The sequence below is a fragment of the Mesoplodon densirostris genome, chromosome 1 (genome assembly GCF_025265405.1).
Source record: "Mesoplodon densirostris isolate mMesDen1 chromosome 1, mMesDen1 primary haplotype, whole genome shotgun sequence".
Classification (NCBI taxonomy): Eukaryota; Metazoa; Chordata; class Mammalia; order Artiodactyla; family Ziphiidae; genus Mesoplodon; species Mesoplodon densirostris.
This window is the reverse complement of record NC_082661.1, coordinates 87587198-87605590: the sequence shown is the minus strand read 5'-3', so window position 1 is coordinate 87605590 and position 18393 is coordinate 87587198. Positions and strand designations below refer to the sequence as shown.

Below are 18393 nucleotides of genomic sequence, written 5' to 3'. Positions count from 1 at the left end.
GTGACCTGGTAGAGGTGTCTTACTCAATGTGTACTAGATGCACCCTTGACACTGCTGGTCAAGGTTGCAGATGGGAATTTAATTGTTTACAGACTCTTTATAGGGCAATTCCTTAGTACCTAAGTAAACAAGAAGTGACTATATACTTTGACTCAAAAATTTTAGGAATTTTCCTGCAAAATATTGTCATGTAGCAATCAACCTAGAAACAAACTAAATATTCAATGGTTAAGTAGCATATAGTAAATCAATATTATAAAATAAGGTAGATAGCAAAGTTAAAGGTTGCAGAACAGGAAGTATAGTATAATTTCCTTTATATATTTTTAAAAGCATCATAAAAACCTATACTTGCATAACATATAGAGCAAACACTTTAAAGAATGTACTATGTGCAGGACACTGTTCTAGGTGCTTTATTTATTAACTCAGTCAGCTATGTACTATTATTATTATTATTATTATTATTATTATTATTATTGCTATTCTATAGATAAGGAAACTGAGACACAAAGAGTGTAAGTAATTTGCCCAAGAACCCCAAAATGTTAAGAGGTAGAGCTTGAATTTTCTCCCAAACAGCCTGTCTCCAGGTCTGTGTTTTTAAGTACACTAAATTGCCTATCGGGTATATAAGTATATAGAAAAAAGCCTGAAAAAATACGTCCCTAACTCTTAACTGAGGTTATTTCTGAAAAGGAGAAAACTTTTAACAATTGGAACATTGAAAACTTTTAACAATTGGCATACATTCACTTGTGTACTTTTTTTTTCACTCCCTTGAAAAAAGAAAGTTGCTCTATGGTTCCACAAGGGTTGTGTACAAGGTACAGTGGAGGCATTATTTAAAAGGGTAAGAGGATGGCTATTAACTTGCTTTGAGGAAGGAAACTTCAAGGAGGAGGAGATTTTTGAGTTCTAAAAGTTGAAGAGTTTGCCAGGCAGACATTTAGGGAAGGGCATATAATTGGTGCTCAATAACTTTTTTTGAATGGATGTATTCTAGGCAGAGGGAACACATACACAAAGTCTCAAAGAGAAGGTAGCAGGAGATAAGAGCAGAAAGAGAGGCAAGGGCCAGATTACCAAAAGTCTTAAGTGTTAGGTAAAGGACATTATCTGGAGGCAATCAGGACACTTTGAAGGGTTTTAAGTGGTGGACATCTCACTATTCTTTGATTGTGGGTTTAATTTAGGCTCATCATTCTATAGAGGCTCACTCCACATTAAACAGAAAGGAATAGTAGAAAAGGGTAGTTGTTGCTGCTGATGTGAGATTCTGGGATATAAAGTACATGGACTCTGATCATGACTGTCTCCTATGATACACCAGTCCTATATTTTCTGTATATAAGATCATTTCGTTCATGGCCACACTGATACCTTGGGATTTTTCATTTGCTTAGGTACTGGTGATTTTTTCCTGCTTTGTACTCAATTTTATATTTTGCATTTATATAAAAGTAGCTTCTGAAACAAATCAAAACTCATGAATAAGATCTTACATGTTCTCACAGAAAGTCATTCTAATTAAACTATTCCATTTTGTTCCCTTAACAGTGCTATAAATCCTTAATGTACTCTTGTTAGCTTATGAGCTTTTATTATTCCTCCTGAAATTCATTTGTGGGTATTGGGCTTTTCCTGAATTATCTCCAAAGTTGTCTTTGTTGATGTTCTAATGTATTTGGCTACAGTACGCATACTATTTCTAGCCAAGAAAAAGCTGATTCTTTTTAAGTAAGGTATTATTGGTAGCATAAGCCTATCAATGCATTTTTGGTAAAAATCCACCTGTGACTCACTATACTGGTTTTATAAGAAAATTGAAGCCATTTATGGTTTGGGAGCCTGCCATCTTCTTTTGGATGTGTGAGAAGCCTCTCTCTCCCTTGGGATTTCAGAATTTAAAGCTGCTGGCTAAACAGCTGAGTAGAGAAAAAAAGTCCTCATGAAACAGAACATCCTATAGAAATGATTTATTTTTGTGGTTCTGTAGCCGAGACTAATGTCTAACTTTTATGAGGAAGACTTTTGTGTGCAGGAATTGTTTGTTTGATACAGATACCAGCTCTTTCGTTATCATGGCTGGGCTCTGCAGCAAGTAGCACCTTCACAGGATCCCAACAAAGTCCCTTGGACAAAGCTCCTTTTCCAGGATAAATTAAATTCAAGCCAAGATTCAAAGCTTCCACTTTCAAATTATATTTTAGACCATTCTCTCCTGTTTTGTAGTCAAACAAATCTATTGTATGCAAAAAATCTATAATCTGTCTTCTTTTTGGTTTATAATAATGCAGATCCTTGTAATTGCTCTCCATTCCCATCTCCAACTCATAATCCTAACAAGTTCTGATTGGGTTGTATCCAAGGCTCAAATTTTAAAAGCCCAAACTTTCAACGGAGACTCAGTTGTCCCCATTTGATTTGTACATGTCCAATTGGACTTTTCCAGTCCTTGTAGATTTAGATGGTGTTGATCAGTGCTTCCCAGGAACCCTCATAGGCATCACTTAAAGTTCCCCTTTGAACAATTATTCCATCGCAAAGAGATTCAACAACCTTCCTTATAAAGGCAATTATTCACAGATTTGACTCACTGATTAAGATGTAGTCCACACAATTAATTTTTTCCCCGCATCTGAAACTCTTCTAAGAAAGGATTTATTGAACTAAAAAGGAATCTACAGTGGCATGTGGATGGTGTTTTTTAAAACTGTTGACATTATAAAAAATATTAACATATATGTTCGAATATTTAGCCAGGACAGTGCAGAGGGATTCAAGCATTATAATGTGATCAGACTAGATATCCTTTAAGATACATTTCAAATCCACATAGTTCATGATTTTTTAGACAGTATAATCTCCTCCCTTTTTCTTTATCCCTAAAGTCCTTAAAGACATTCTACTGATTATAATATCATGTCAAAAGTATTAATAATTGAGCTATATGTTTTATGTTGCTGTGTGACTATCTTGTAATTTTAATTTTTAATCAAAGTTTGCATTAAAATTAGACCACTGAGCATCCCATGTATGTGGATATTTCCGACCTATTTAAGATAATTTATTCCAGGTGAATATAGGGAGGGAGAAGCAGAAAACATTGTCTTCTCTCCCATTTCTCTTTCTTTTTGTATTCTCTTAACTCTTTGCTTAAATTGAGTTACAAGATAAAGGAGTTACATTTGAAGATTAGGGATAGCTAATTGGGGTCTGAGGAGGAAGGGCATGGTTTAAAGCAGTGGGGAAACATTGTCCTTTATATATCCAGAATGTTTAAGTGAGGCCCACTTTCCCTTCCCTAAATCCATACCTAGTTAGACCTGATTAGGCATCAGAAAGTCAAGTCTCTCTTCATCCTCTGGTGGTGAGTAGATATTTATGCTTTTAAACAAAACAAAGGAAGCTAAACTGGTAATATGGAGACTAACAACTTAATTCTATTACCGAATGATTCAGACCTTAGAATGGGATTGCATTTGCAACCTGTAAGTCATGTGCACATAGCACAGAGTAAATTTGACATTTAAGAGCTATATGAGTAGGAAAAGGAAAGAGAACTGCACTTTAGTTTTTATCACCGTTATTACTGTGTTCTAAGGATTCACCCTGCACAAAAATAATATGAATAAGAAATGATTTTAGCTCATTTCACTAATGGTGAATATACTATGATCAGAAAACTTGAACTACTCTATTTTCTCAAACTCCCTTTCTGACAGGTGACTTACATAGACACATTTCTGCCAGTTTTCCATTTGTAAGTGATCAGTACTTTTTCCTCCCTCAAGGAAGGACAAATATAACTTTGAGGAACATGTCTTTAAATAGGTTTTGGAAGAGGGTGGGCAGGGATCATAGGGATTAGGATGAAGCAGAGTTGTTTTTGCCCACGCCAAAAATAGAGGCTGGACAGATTTCATTTCTGTATGTACGTGCACACAGAGGTCGAGGAAGTGAAAGCTAAATATTCACCCTCACCTCTACTCAAGTCTCCAAACACAACAGCATTCTAAGCCTTGAGTAGCAGTGTTGGCTGAGTAGCAATGTCAAGCCACTCCTCAGATTGTCAACACAAAACTATTAGCACTCATAAAGTCTGTATCTTAAAAAGTAGAGGATATTGGGGCTTCCCTGGAGGTCTAGTGGTTAAGACTTCTCCTTCCAATGCAGGGGGTGCGGGTTCAATCCCTGGTGGGGAGCTAAGATCCCATACGCCTCGCGGCCAAAAAAACAAAACATAAAACAGAAGCAATATTGTAACAAATTCAATAAAGACTTTAAAAAAATGGTTCACATCAAAAAAAATCTTATAAAAATTTGTTTTTAAGTAGAGGATATTGATTTCCTTTGGTACTGATTTCACATAAAAATCATTAGCAAATATTAAAAAAATAATTAATAAATTAATGCATTTATTCTCGTGCGAAAGTTAATACAACCCCTCTCAGAACCTAACATACTCTTGAAGATTTCTGCTCTGGGGAGAGCTGTGAATTTTTTCACCTGTAAAATATAATAATTGTCAAGCACTCTGAGATTTTACACTATTTGCAGGCTAACAAGTTGGTCAGTCACAGTTTCGTGGATGCTGGCAGAAGGCACAAAACTCCCAGACCAGAAACAAAGGACAGTTTTTTACTCACAGCCATAGCAGTAGCTAGAGTGTCAGCATTTGTGCTAGTTCCCTGAGTCCCAACTCCCACAAAGTAACAGGAAGGGGGCCAGATGATCCCTGTACATGCAGTGGGTTGCATTACAAGAGAGGAACCCCACGCTTAGGTAACTGAATCTTTTATAAGGATCAGTAAGCCTCCCTGCCCTTTGCCCAGTGGGAGCACCATCTTTATTATACTGGACAGTAAACAAACCTAGTCTTTGCTCCAGAGAGGGACACTCCCTCTGCCTTCCTAAGCCGTTAGCCTTACAAACATCCTTGAAAAGATATTCCAGAACAAAGGCAGACTCTCTCTGCTTGCAAGATGTATAGAAATGGGAGGCACTCATGGAGAATTGTCTTCCAAAAATAATACACTTCTGTTTCTATTTTCTCAAGATTGAGACTACACATAAAGTCTCTAGCTTTGCCTCTTAGCCCTTCTTCCACTCCCTCCTCAAACTGCACCCTTTTTTGACAGTGCCATGGGAAGATGCTGATGAGGGGGCTGAGGGGGTGAATGTAAAATGTTTGGGAATGGTAACTTTAGTAACATGGAAGATAAAAGTCAGAAACCCTGTAGGAAAGTTCCTCCTCGGCCAGCTTGTACTTGGCAGTTCCTCACCCCTCCCCACCCCTGTAAAAAGTATCTTCCTTTCACTTCACTTTAATACACAGCTAGTAATTCCACTAAATGGATATTCACTGCAGTTTTTGAAAAATGTAAATCTCTCAGAGCATTAAGCACTCTTAGATGTTCACACACATTAGTGTGAATTTGTGTAAGGCACTTTCCCTTTAATAGCTAGCTGAGGTTGGTTGCCCTGAAGGAAAAGCAATTTTGACTGGCAGGATATAGAAGGGTGATTGTAAAGCATGGAGCACTTTTTGGGTTCAGCAGGCCAGAGAGATAACATTGTGGGATAATTCAAGCAACATGAAGTCACTGAGTCTATAGGTGCCAGGGAAGGCAGGCACCATAAAGTGGGAAAAGATGTGAGAGAAAGAGTAGAAAGATACCAGAGAGGAATTTTGCCCATTCCCAGAGTTTGTTTGAAGTTGGCACTGTGCCCAAAGCAGAGGAAGTTCTCTCCCTCCTTCTCCTCATACCTGGATTTTCATTCCATAAATATTTATGGAGCATCTGCTATTGCAACTGCCACTGCTACTATTACTAGTTACCACTTACTGAACACTTGCTGTTTTCAGGTTTATGATTACACAGTGTGACAGTGTCAGATAAGACACTGTCCCTGCCTTCAATACAGCTTACCATCCAGTGGGGGAGACAGACAAATAAGTCAACAGTTATGCAGCTTAGTAAATGCTATTTACTAAATACAATTATACAATTTAGTAAATGCTTTTATATGGAGGGGCATCTAAATCAGACACGGCAGCTCCCTGCCTTAGGACCCAGACTTCAGACTTCTATTGTAAGTTCTATAGTTTACAATAGTGAACTAATAATAGGTAATTCTTACCAGTACCTATTAGGTGCAAGGCACAGTTTTCCATGCCATCAACACCTAGAATCTTTATAGCAGCCTTATGAAATAGGTACTATGATTATATCTTCATTTTACGGAGGAAGAAACTGAAGCTCAGAGAGGTTAGGTAGCTTCCCTAAAGTCACAGAGCAGCAGAGGTGGGACTGGACTCCAGGCCTCTGGCTTAGAGTATATGTTCTTACATACCTCTCTATACTGTCACTGAAACAAGTTTAAGTTAAGTAAGCTTTTGTGAGCTGTCCAAGAACTGTACCCGTCACTTACAACTTATTTCTGTAATAAAGTAAATGTGGAGTTCTAAACTTGTGACCCATGAATAAATTTTCAAAACAAACGTTTTAAGGTAGGAAACTACCTGAGACCTCCTGGGCCTGTAAGAGCTGCAAGCATTAGTGAGACCCTGTTAATAGAACCCTGCCAATTCTGTGTAAAAAACACTAGAGTACTAATTACTACATCATACATTCAGGGATCCTCCTTTTTCAGGTTCAATTATCCCAATATGCAGCATTCCCCATCTTACTAGTTTATGCTGCTAAGAAAAATTAATGACTTATGTTTCCTTTCAAAAGCAAAAAATCAAGAGCATGAGAAGACAAGCCACAGACTGGGAGAAAATACACTAGTTCCCCCTTATCCTCAAGGGATATGTTCCAGGACCCCCAGTGGATGCATGAAACTGCGGATAGCATCCAACCCTACATATACACTAAGTCTTTTCTTATACATGCATACCTATGGTAAAGTTTAATTTATAAACGAGGCACAGTAAGAGATTACCAACAATAACTAATAAAACAGAACAATTACAACAAAATTCTGTGACAAAAGTTATGTAAATGTGGTCTGTCTCTTTCAAAATACTGTACAAATTTAATGCCTTTTCCATTTTAACTGAGCACTTATCATGCACTGTGGCTATAACTTTCGCAGTTTGAAGTGTGACAGCAAAACTAGCACAAATTTCTTTTTCCTTCCTCAAAATTTCATGAATAGAAGACTCATTCTTACCATAGATCTTAGCAAACGCAGCATACGATTTCTTTTTTTTTCTTTCCTTAAATCAAGAACTTTCACTTTTCACCTAAAGGAAGCACTTTATGGCTTCTCTTTGGCATATTCAAATTGCCAGAACCACTACTCTTGTGCTTTGGGGCCATTATCAAGTAAAATAAGGTTTCTTTGAGCACAGGCACTGCAATACCACAACAGTGGATCTGATAACTGAGATGGCTACTAAGTGACTAACAGATACCTTACGTCCTGAGTAATGATAATTCACGTCCTGAGTGGGATCGAGTGAGAATTCATCATGCTACTCAGAAAAGCGTGCAATTTAAAACTTATGAATTGTTTGTTTTCTGGAATTTTCCGTTTAATATTTTTGAACCATGGAAAATGAAACTGCAGATAAGCCGGGGTTACTGTATTTGCAAAAGACATATCTGATAAAAGGCTGTTATCCAAAATTTACAAAGAACTCTTAAAACTCAACTATAAGAACACGTTTTTTTTCCTTGATGCGATAATAAACCTGTGTTGTTTAAGCTGCTAAAAAACAATAGACAGCTAATGCCATTCCACAAACTCTTCTCAGGTAAGCATTACCTTCGGACTTCATGTTTCATTGGCCTAGTCTCATCTTGTTGATGGTGCAAAGAAAATCTCCATTTGACATTTTTTGCAACATTTGAATCCATCAAAATACTGCTAAAATATTTTATAAAGAAGTTTGTAACACATAAAGTGCTAGATCTGTATCACTGAAGTGTGCTCCTTGATGTGTACCCAAAGGAGTTGAAAACTTATGTCTACACAAAAACCTGCACACAGATGTTTATAGCAGCTTTGTTCATTATTGTCAAAATTTTGAAGCAACCAAGATGTCCTTCAGTAGGGAAATGGATAAAGAAACTGTGGTGTATTCAGATAATGAAATATTATTCAGTGCTGAAAGGAAATGAACTATCAAGCTATGAAAAGACATGATAGAAACTTAAATACATCTCACTAAGTGGGAAAAAAAGCCAATCTGAAAAGGCTACATACTGTATAATTCCAACTATATAACATTTTGGAAAAGGCAAAACTATAGAGACAATAAAGAGATCAGTGGTTGCCAGAGACGGGGGGAAGGGTGGAATGAATAGGCAAAGCACAGAGGATTTTTAGGGCAGCGAAACTACTCTGTGTGATATATGTCATTATAAATTGGTCCAAACCCATAGCATGTACAAGACAAAAAGTGAACTCTAATGTAAACTATGGATTCTGGTTGATAAAAATGTGTCAGTGCAGGTTCATCAGTGGTAGCAAATATATGGCCCTGGTGCCAGGTGTTGGTATTGGGGGAGGCTGTGCGTGTCAGGGTAGGGGGTCTATGGGAACTCTCCGTACCTTACACTCATTTTTGCTGTGAATCTAAAACTGCTCTAAAAAATAAAGTTTATTTTATTTAAAGCAAAGCAAAATCCACTTGGAAGAGAACTTCTATTCTTAAAGAGGAAAAAAATGTGCACTGGGGCTCCCCTGGTGGCGCAGTGGTTAAGAATCCACCTGCCAATGCAGGGGACACGGGTTCAAGCCCTGGTCTGGGAAGATCCCACATGCCGCAGAGCAACGAAGCCCGTGCACCACAACTACTGAGCCTGTGCTCTAGAGCCGAGAGCCACAACTATGGAGCCTGCCCTCTAGAGCCCAAGAGCCACAACTACTGAGCCCACGTGCCACAACTACTGAAGCCCGCACCTAGAGCCCGTGATCCGAGACAAGAGAAGCCACCACAATGAGAAGCCCCGGCACCTCAATGAAGAGTAGCCCCTGCTCGCCGCAACTAGAGAAAGCCCGCACGCAGCAATGAAGACCCAACGCAGCCAAAAATAAATGATAATAAATAAATTTTTTTTCTAAAATGTGCTCTGTTTGGAACATTATACCTGTTTCCATGCTCTTGCCCCCTTGAGAAAACTTCTAAGTCTAAACTTCATCCTGGGGTGCAAGAATTACTGCTCAACAGTGTCTTCTTATTAGGTGTGTTACAGACAACCTTGGAAAAAGAGAGAGGGAGAGAGAAGAGACAGAGAGACAGAGAACAGAGCCTTCCACAGTATGGAAACAGATTTTAAAGAAGGTATAGCATTTCTTAGAGATTCAGGGGGAAAACTGGAATCCATCTTCTGCTACCAGGTTTTAAAAATTTGCTTTTATTTAATTTGGACTTATGAAAGTTTTGCTTCTCTTCTGCCTAAGTGACCACCTCTACTTGAAAATAACTGGCCTCAACAGTTGATTTTCTGAATACTGAATACTGATTTTGTTGTTGTCGTTCTCCAAAGGAGTAATGGATTTTGAATGCATGTTAGGCACTTATTTCATGAGTACACAGACAGCCAACAACATATATACAGTGATAGACCCTCTTTTACAAAAGAAGAAAACCAAAAAGACAAAGCTGGCTTATGCCAAGGAGGTCCCTATTTCCTCTCTCTTCTAAGAACCTACTTTCTTTAGATTTTCTCTCCTCTGGGCTTTCGTTAATCTCATGAATGCACTTCTTAAGAATAAAAATGTTATCAGTCTCTGGATGAAACTGTTCCCTCAGCCCAGCAGAGTTAGTTTGTGTTATGGGCTGAATTGTGCCCCTGTCCCTCATTTATACGTTGAAGTCCTAACCACCAGTACCTAAGAATGTGACTGTATTTGGAGATAGGGTCTTTAAAGAGGTAATTAAGCTAAAAGTGAGGTCATTACAGTGGACCCTAATCCAATCTGACGTGTGTTGTTATAAGAAGAGGAGATTAGGACACAGACACAGAGGAAAGACCATGTGAAGACTCAGGGAGAAGACAGTCAAGAGAGAGGCCTTGGAAGATACCAACCCTGTAAACATCTTGATCTCAGACCTGCAGCCTCCAGAATTATCAGAAACAAATTTCTATTGTTTAAACCACCCAGTCTGTGATACTTCGTTAGGGCAGCCCTAGGAAACTAACGCTGTATGTAAGAGTAAACCCTCTTCCCTGAGTCCAGCATTCCCACAGTGCTTCTATCCAGAGCCTCATAAGAGCAGTTCACGCAGTTGTTAACATAATTATAAAGAACCTGTAGACTTCCTGAATTCATTCAACATTTATTGAGCTTCTCCTGCACATCAGGTACTGAGCTAAATGCAAAGACAAAAAGATAAACTCTCAAGAAGCTCAAGGTATATAAGACCCCAAACCATCCTCAAGGAATTCAGTCTTAAAAGAGACAGGAATATAAGGAGTTAATCTCAATGTGCTATGACTACTGGTAAGATTGTAGTATGCACAGAGTGCCATGGGTGAGGGTCATGAGCTGTGGGAACTTACTGGGAGGCAGGAGGGATATCAGATTGGATGCCGTACCTAATCTAGGTCTTCAGGGAAAGTAAAAGTGTGCCAGGTGGCTGAGGGGAGAGAGATGTTTCAGTGACAGGAATACCACAGACAAAGGCAGGGAAACAGGAAAGGGGCTAGAATGTAGGGTGATGAATGAGAAGTTCAGGGTAACTGCGGTCAGGATGTATATGAAGGGGGATGGGAGGGGAGACTGAAGAATTAAGGTCAGACCACAAAGGGCTGGGCATGCCAAATTTGGATTTTAACCTGAAAGCAGTGGGAAGCCACCAGAGATTTTTACAGTGAAAATTCATGATCAGACTTGCTCTGAGCATGGTGTCTCTAGCAGCGTGGAGAATGAAATGGTGTGGGGAGAGGTGGGCTGCAGAAAGACTAGATGGCAGGGAGGATGATGGGAGCCTTAACTGAAGCAGTGGTTTTGGGGTACGGAAAGCAGTCCTGCTTTAGAGATCGTTCAGAGGTGGAATTGAAGGGGTCTGGAAACTTGCATTGTGAGGATTTTGACACTTCTATACGTGCTGGTATGGGAAGGGTGCTTCCAACTGTAAAACACCAGACATTATTTGTTTTTTCTGTACCAGATGTATAAATAAACATCATTGTTTCCTAAAACATACAGACATTATCATCTTAATAAAACACACAATATATTATTTACTTCTTAAGACTGCAGTTCAAAAGAGCTAAATTTCCTTGTGCTTTGTTTAAATTTGAGAAGAATTGCTCTTCAAAAAAATACAGTATAATTGGACAATGGTAAAAATGAGTATCTTATTTCATAGTAGTGTACCTGGTATTTTTGTGATTCTTCCAAGTTGGACTTGCTGGAAAGCTGTTTATTTGAGGCAATAGAAAGCTTTAGAAATTACACTTGCCTAGGTCTCATCTGAGTTTTCTATTACCTACCTTGAGTAGTTTACTCAGTCTCTCTAGGCCTCAGTTTTCTTATTTCTAAAATGAGGGATAAATTTCTTGATCCCTAAAACTCATTCTGACTAAAATTCCACAAGTCTTTTCTCCCAGAAGAAATACTGCTCTTGAATTTTAAAATGCAATTTTTAAGTTTTAAAAAGAATACTTTAAATTTTGCTGGAAAATATTTCTTGGAAAGTATATAAATCTTGTTAGATGTTTTGAGATTCATTTAAAACAAACAAACAAACAAAAACCCCTGAAGCATCATGCACGATTAAAACATTACCATTCTTGGCACTCAGGGAAATGTACTTAAACCTCTGTAGGTTCAACGAAGTCTTAGAGTAAGTAACACAACGAACCAATGGTGCTTGTTGAAACAAATATAAAGTTGAACAGGGTAAATACAACTGCAGGAAAATTAACAAGCCAGACGACTTCCTTTTCCCTTCCTTGGGAAACTTGTATCTCTAAATGAAGAAGGGCTCTTTTGGAAGAGAAAGGGGAAATTGGGGAGGGAAGTTTCTCTGATTTCCTTACTCCCTACCTGCTGGTCTGTCTGATTTCCTCTCCAGCTCTCACTGTCTGATAAGGAATTGATTCTTCCCCTCTTCTCCCTCCCTCCTTCCCTTCCTCCCTCCCCCTTCCTCCCTCCCCCTTCCTCCCTTCCTCCCTCCCTCTCTCTCCTTCACCCTGAGTAACTGTACTGTCCTACCAAGTGATGCTGTCGGAGACAGGAGACGGGCACGGAGCGGGCATCGCCGTCGCCGCCGCCGCGGGGCGGGAGAGCGTTTCCCAGCACCAGCGGCCCGCTCGGCCCCGGGCTTCCTCCTCACAGCCACGGGCGTGGCGGCTGCCCCCACGGTTTAATGGTGGGCGGCGGCGGCGACACGGCTTTGGTTCCCGCCTCTAACTGCTCGGTCTCGGGCCGCGCCGTTCTCTCTTCCTGCCTCCCCGCCCGGGGCTGCCCGGGACTGCTGGAGCCGCGGGAGGTAGGGAAGGGGCGCCGCGGGGAGACCGCGCGGCGGCGGCGGCGGTGGAGAAGGAGGCCGCCGGCCGGCATCCCCGCGCTCGGACCGCGGCCGGCGCGATGTCCACCAAGGTCAGCAAGTGCAAGGAGCAAGCGAGGGTGACCTTCCCCGCGCCGGAGGAGGAGGAGGAGGGCGAGGACGAAGGCGCGGAGCCGCAGCGCCGCCGACGGGGCTGGAGGGGCGTCAACGGGGGGCTCGAGCCGCGCTTGGCGCCCTGGCAGCGGGAACCGCAAGACTACTGCCTGCCGCCCTTCTCGCCGGGGCCCGACATGTGAGTACCCGGCCGGCCCGCGGCCCGCGCCTCGGGAGGACCGCGCCTGGCGGGGGGCGGGAAGGCGCGCCCACGGCCGCCCCGAGATGTGCCCCGGACCCTCAAGGCCCACCCTCCACCGCAGTCCTATGCGGGGAGGCTTGCGTGTACGGTAGACCTAGGGCGGGGTCTCGTACCCTTCGTGCTGTTCTGTAGAGGGACTTGAGGGGCGCCGAAGGCGTGGCCGGGGTGTCCGTCCCGGCTCGAGCGCACGGAACAGCCCCGCGGACTGACACAACGGACGCCAGGCACGCTTTCCAGTAAGCAGACGCCTGCTCTCCTGCAACCGAGGGCCGGCGTGCCCCTGCCCGTGGTCAGGGGACCTCGAGGAAGATGGACCCCGGGGTCCCGGAGATTACCTCAGGAGGTCAAAGAAGGGGAAGGGTGCTTAGACACCGGCGCGAGCTCGAGCGCCGGCCTCCTCCCGGCGTCCAGCGTGGGGCCACCCTGGGCGCCTCAGTCCCCTCCGACGCTCCCGGCCGTCGGGCGTGGGGAGACGGGAGGGGGCGGTGTGCGATACAGAGTGTGGGGTGAAGGTTCGCCCTGTCACCTCTTTTCCCGACGGTCCAGTCACAGTTTGGGGGTAAACTGGAGCCGAAGCCCCAGCGGGTCTCCCGGGGAGAGAGCGGGCGCGGGGCGGCCGCCGGCACCGCTTTGAGGTAATTGGTTGTGGTTCCCAGGCGGCTCAGGGTCAGTAGCTGTTTATTTTTTAAAGGAAGGTAGAGGCCCGCGCTTTAATGTGTGAGAAAGAACAACTTTTCTTAATTGCTAAATCTTGGAAACAGCCTTTAACCAGCTGCGAGACGCAGAGAGTCATGATGAAGAAGAGAGTGGTTCGTTTTATAGGGCGCGTGCTCTCTGTTTCTTTTGTCACATACCTTGGGCGTCTGTCTTTTTTAGGAGGTAGAGAACTTCGGGCCAGTCGTGACGGGCTGCACTAACCGCCTAGGCCGGGGAAGGGGTTCTCCCGGGAAGGGACGGAGGTTCCGCAGCGCCCCCTGCTGCCCGCAAGCTGCCCACAGGCGGGGTGCACGGTCTCTGGGGCGACCTCGAACCGGTCGGGTCGCGCACTGCTCGGCTGGTCAGAGCCCGCACCTGGCTCGGCCGGACTTGTCTATTAAAAACGCAAATCACTGGCTGGGAGTAGATCGTCTAGGGAAGGTTTCTGATTTAAAACGAGCGACGCTTCCCAGTGTGGTTCACATATTGCTGAAGATTAGCCTGGATTGGAAATGGCCCAGGAAATGGAGGGAAGGTAGGTCCTTTCGGATTAAAGAGCGGCCAGCTGGCTTCCCCGCCTCCCTAAGGTTTTAAGACATTGTCCATTTTTCCTTTTGCCAATTTGGTTTTTATAACCCAGCTCAACTTCTTGATTCTTTAATTTTTTTTTCTTTTATAGTAAATCCACAATAAATGGGACACCAGAGCACTCTTATCTGAGAAAGTAGGGCGGAGCAGAGATTACACACTTTGCTTTTTGAAGCTTGAGGTCAATTACACAAAGCACTGGGACAAATTCTAATGTAGACTCGATGTCTAACTCGTAAGAGAACATCTGTCCTATCTTCTGACTTTACATAATTCAACAGGTAAATGTTGTAGTGTACTTACTTTGTAAAGTAAATACAGCTGGCTGAAATGAAAAGACCCAGTCATTTGAAGGAGATATCCATTAATAAAGCTTCCTTCTAGAGGGAGAGCAGCAAGCTCTTCTTGTTTCTTTGAGGCCTGTCACTTGGTAACGGCAGAGACTAAATTGATATCTGTAGCAGAGATTAGCTCTTTATTCCACCTTTGAGTAGAATATGGCCACAGTTTAATAGCTCAGAAAGTGAACATACAGCCCCAGGATGGAACTGGAGAAGGATACTCAGTCTACCAAAGCCCCAGGGTCATTTTCAGTAGGCAGAATAGAATAGCTGAATTTAACATCCAGCAGAATGCCAAGGGTAGAATCCCACTTTTACCAAAAGGATTCCTTAGCATAACCCTGTTGCTCATTTCACTGCTCCATGCTCCAGTATTCCATCTGGGAATTTTAAACAGACTGACTTAGGAGGAAAAGTGTCGTCTACTATATCACTAAGAAGACTTTTTTTTTAATCCTTTGATAGAACTCTTTATCCAACCATTGATTCAAAACAAGACTTCTTTTTTCCCAACTGTTTTCAAATCTAGGACCAAGTAGTATGTCACTGGCAAGATTAACTCATTCTCGAAGTTTTTAGTTATTAAATAGGTCTGATGCACTCCAAAAGCACTTGAAGGCAGTTCTTTTGAGTTTTAATTCAAAGGCATTTCTTAAGCATTTACATGTGCAAAGTGCAGACTAGATATGGTAAGCCACAAAGATGAGTACGACAACTTTACTGCACTCAAGGAGTTTAAAATCTCATAAGGGAGAGGTGGAAATGAAACTATGTATGAACAATTATTCTATAAGTTAGAGTAAAATAAGTGCTTAAATACATACACACAGGTTAGAGCTCTGATGAGTCAAGTGCAAAGAAGAAATAGACAACACAATGTTGTGGAGAAATCAAGAAAACCTTTATGAGCCTTAAAAAGTAAATAGGATAGGAGGCAGAGTCAGGGTGGGCAATTAATTCAAGCCCTCCCACTTCCAAAATGCCAGGCATGTCCAGGGAATATTAATTGAGTTTTACTGAAACATAGCTTATTTGGGGCATTAATGTATAGGATCTTGTATATCAAGGGGAGGCAATAGGGAGCCATTGATTGTTTCAAAGCAGCAACAGTTTGATCAAAGCCACTCTGAGAACAGGATGGATTGAAGTGGCCATTGGCAGAATGTGAATAAATAAATTAGGGGCTATTGTAGCTTTCCAGGCTGAGATTAGGATCTGTAATAGTGTAGGACTGGTGGGATGGAATGGGGAGAGATAGGAAAAGAGAATACACAAAGAGTCTATGGGAATTTGCCACTAACTGTCCATCAGGGGTTTAAAGAGAAAGCAGGGTCAGAGATGACTTGGTGATTTTGATGTAGATGACTAAGATCGTGATGTCATTGTTGAAAAGAAAAGAACAAACAGAGTAGAATCTGATTTTTCAGATAATTTTGATAGAAGTGTCAAGCAGGAAGATGGAAATGCAAGTTTAAAGCTTGGGAGAATTTGAGCGTCTACTGTCTAATGGGAATTGTTATAGAGTTGTGTGAGTTCATGATATTACCCAAGCAAGGAGTGCGAAGAGAGAAACAAAGGGAGCCTGAGCTAGTTTTCTGAGGGGAACTTTTTTGTTTAGAGGGGCAGAAAGAAAGAGTAGCAAGCAGAAGACACAGAAAAAGATGAAGGAGCAGGTGGTACTAAGACAAGGCTGCCTAGAGAGAAGAGGTTCAAGAAAAGGGAAGAATTGAGCCATAGTTGGCAAATACTTGGTAAATAAAGAGAAAAACTTTGTGTTTTGTCTTACTTTTAGTAAGAAGACTCAATCCTTACTCATTAACATACATGCAAGAAATCATTAGATTTCTCAGCAGTGTTATCTTTAAGAGAGAAAGGCTTCTAGAAGAGAGGATTCTGGGGAATTCCCTGGTGGTCCAGTGGTTAAGACTCGGCGGCTTTCACTGCCGTGGCCTGGCTTCAGTCCCTGGTCTGGGAAACTAAGATCCCGCAAGCCTCTCAGCCAAAAAAAAATTATAATAAACATACTTTAAAAAAAAAGAGAGAGGATTCTGTTTAGTTTTTCTTGAGGAAGTGCTGCCAAAAATTTGTCATAATTAAAGCAGTAATTTGTGTTTATATAATACCTCATGCTGTCATTTAAATGAATTAACTTGAATCTCACCTCTTTAAAGCAGGTTTTCTCATTTGGCAAATGAGGAAATTGATACACAGTGAAGTTAAGTCCATTTCTAAAGATTATTTAGTAAATCAATAATAGAGCTTCTGTATTCAATATAGTATTATTAACTATAGTCCTCATACTCTACATTAGATCTGTAGACTTATTCATCATACATAACTGCAACTTTGTACCCTTTGACCAACATCTCCCCAATTTCCCCACCTCCCAGCCCCTGGTAACTACAGTTCTACTCTCTCCTTCTATGTATTTGACTTTTTTAGATTCCACTTATAAGTGAGATCATGCAGTTTTTTTCTTTCTGTGTCTGGCTTATTTCATTTAGCCTAATGTCTTCCAGGTTCGTCCATGTTGTCACAAATCGCAGGATCTCCTTTGTAGAGGCTGAATAATATTGATATTACATTGTGTGTGTGTATATATATATATATATATATATATATATATATACCACAGTTTCTTTTAACATTCATGGGTCTATGACACTTAGGTTGTTTCCATATTTAGACTATTTGCTAAGAGGGTAGATTTCAGGTTTCTTCATCACACACACACAAAATGTAACTATGTGAGGAGCTGGATATGTTAATTACCTTGCCTGTAGTAATCACTTCACTATTTACAGTTGACTCTTGAATAACCCAGAGGTTAGGGGTGCCGACTCCCCGCACAGTCTAAAATCCATGTATAACTTTTGACTCCTCCTAAAACTTAACTACTAATAGCCTACTGTTGACCAGAGCCTTGCCGATAACATAAACAGTTGATTAACACAGATTTTGTATGTTATATGTACATATTATATAATTGTATTCTTCAATAGAGTAAGAGCAAGAAAACGTTATTAAGAAAAGCATAAGGAAGAGAAAATACATTTACAGTATTGTACTGTATTTATTGATACCATGCTTATGTCATCTGTTTACAAAATGAATCATCTGTCAGTACCTACAATGATGTTGTCTTATATGATACAGAACACTGAAGACATTATATGTATTATTGATACTAACACTAGACATCAAAAATGAAAAAATTATGTGAAAAAGAAATTCATATTTATTTGCAGGTATAATGATTCATGCATTGATAACGAAGAAGCAGCAATATGATTGCTTTATGGTAGCCTAGGTAATCGATATGGCTGCTTCACAGTAGCCTATAAACTAACAAACCATTATAGAATTCTTGTGGCATATGGTATTATTACCATGCCATATTCATAATACAGTATTGGAAACATGATTATGTTTTTTTAAAACCACTTACCTGTGATGATAGGCTGACAAACATCTTCTCCAATTGAAAGAGAGAGAGAGAAGCATACTATATGGTAATGTAATTCTTTGAAAGCAAAGTTATAAAACAGTAAGAAAACTAACATTATTGCTATTATTAAATATATTTAAAGTATATTATTTAATTATTTAAACATTATAATTAAATGTCACTCACCTTATGCCTATGTAAGGATAGACAAGTATCTACATATATCTTAGGCATTAATGACATACCTAACTTTTTCTTAGTTTTTTCAATATTTCCAGGCTACAGAGTTTGCCTGTGAGTTTTTTTCAAATTGTCACAAATCTCCAAAACTTTTTCCAATATACTTGTTAAAAAAATATGTGTACAAATGGACTTGCACAGTTCAAACCCGTGTTGTTCAAGGGTCAACTGTATATATTTATGGTATATATACCATAAATATATACAATTTTTTTGAAAGTTATATAAAATAAAGCCACAGAAT

General features: G+C 40.8%; 1 protein-coding gene across 1 annotated transcript in view; it reads left to right on the top strand.

The window, feature by feature from the left end:
* The first annotated feature begins 12170 nt into the window (after positions 1 to 12170).
* Positions 12171 to 18393, top strand: part of TRPC3 (transient receptor potential cation channel subfamily C member 3) — an 81520-nt gene continuing 75297 nt past the window's right edge. Inside the window, exon 1 of the mRNA XM_060088902.1 lies at positions 12171 to 12773. Coding sequence (XP_059944885.1) covers positions 12562 to 12773 — 212 coding nt within the window. The 5' untranslated portion in view covers positions 12171 to 12561. The remainder of the gene's footprint in view (positions 12774 to 18393) is intronic.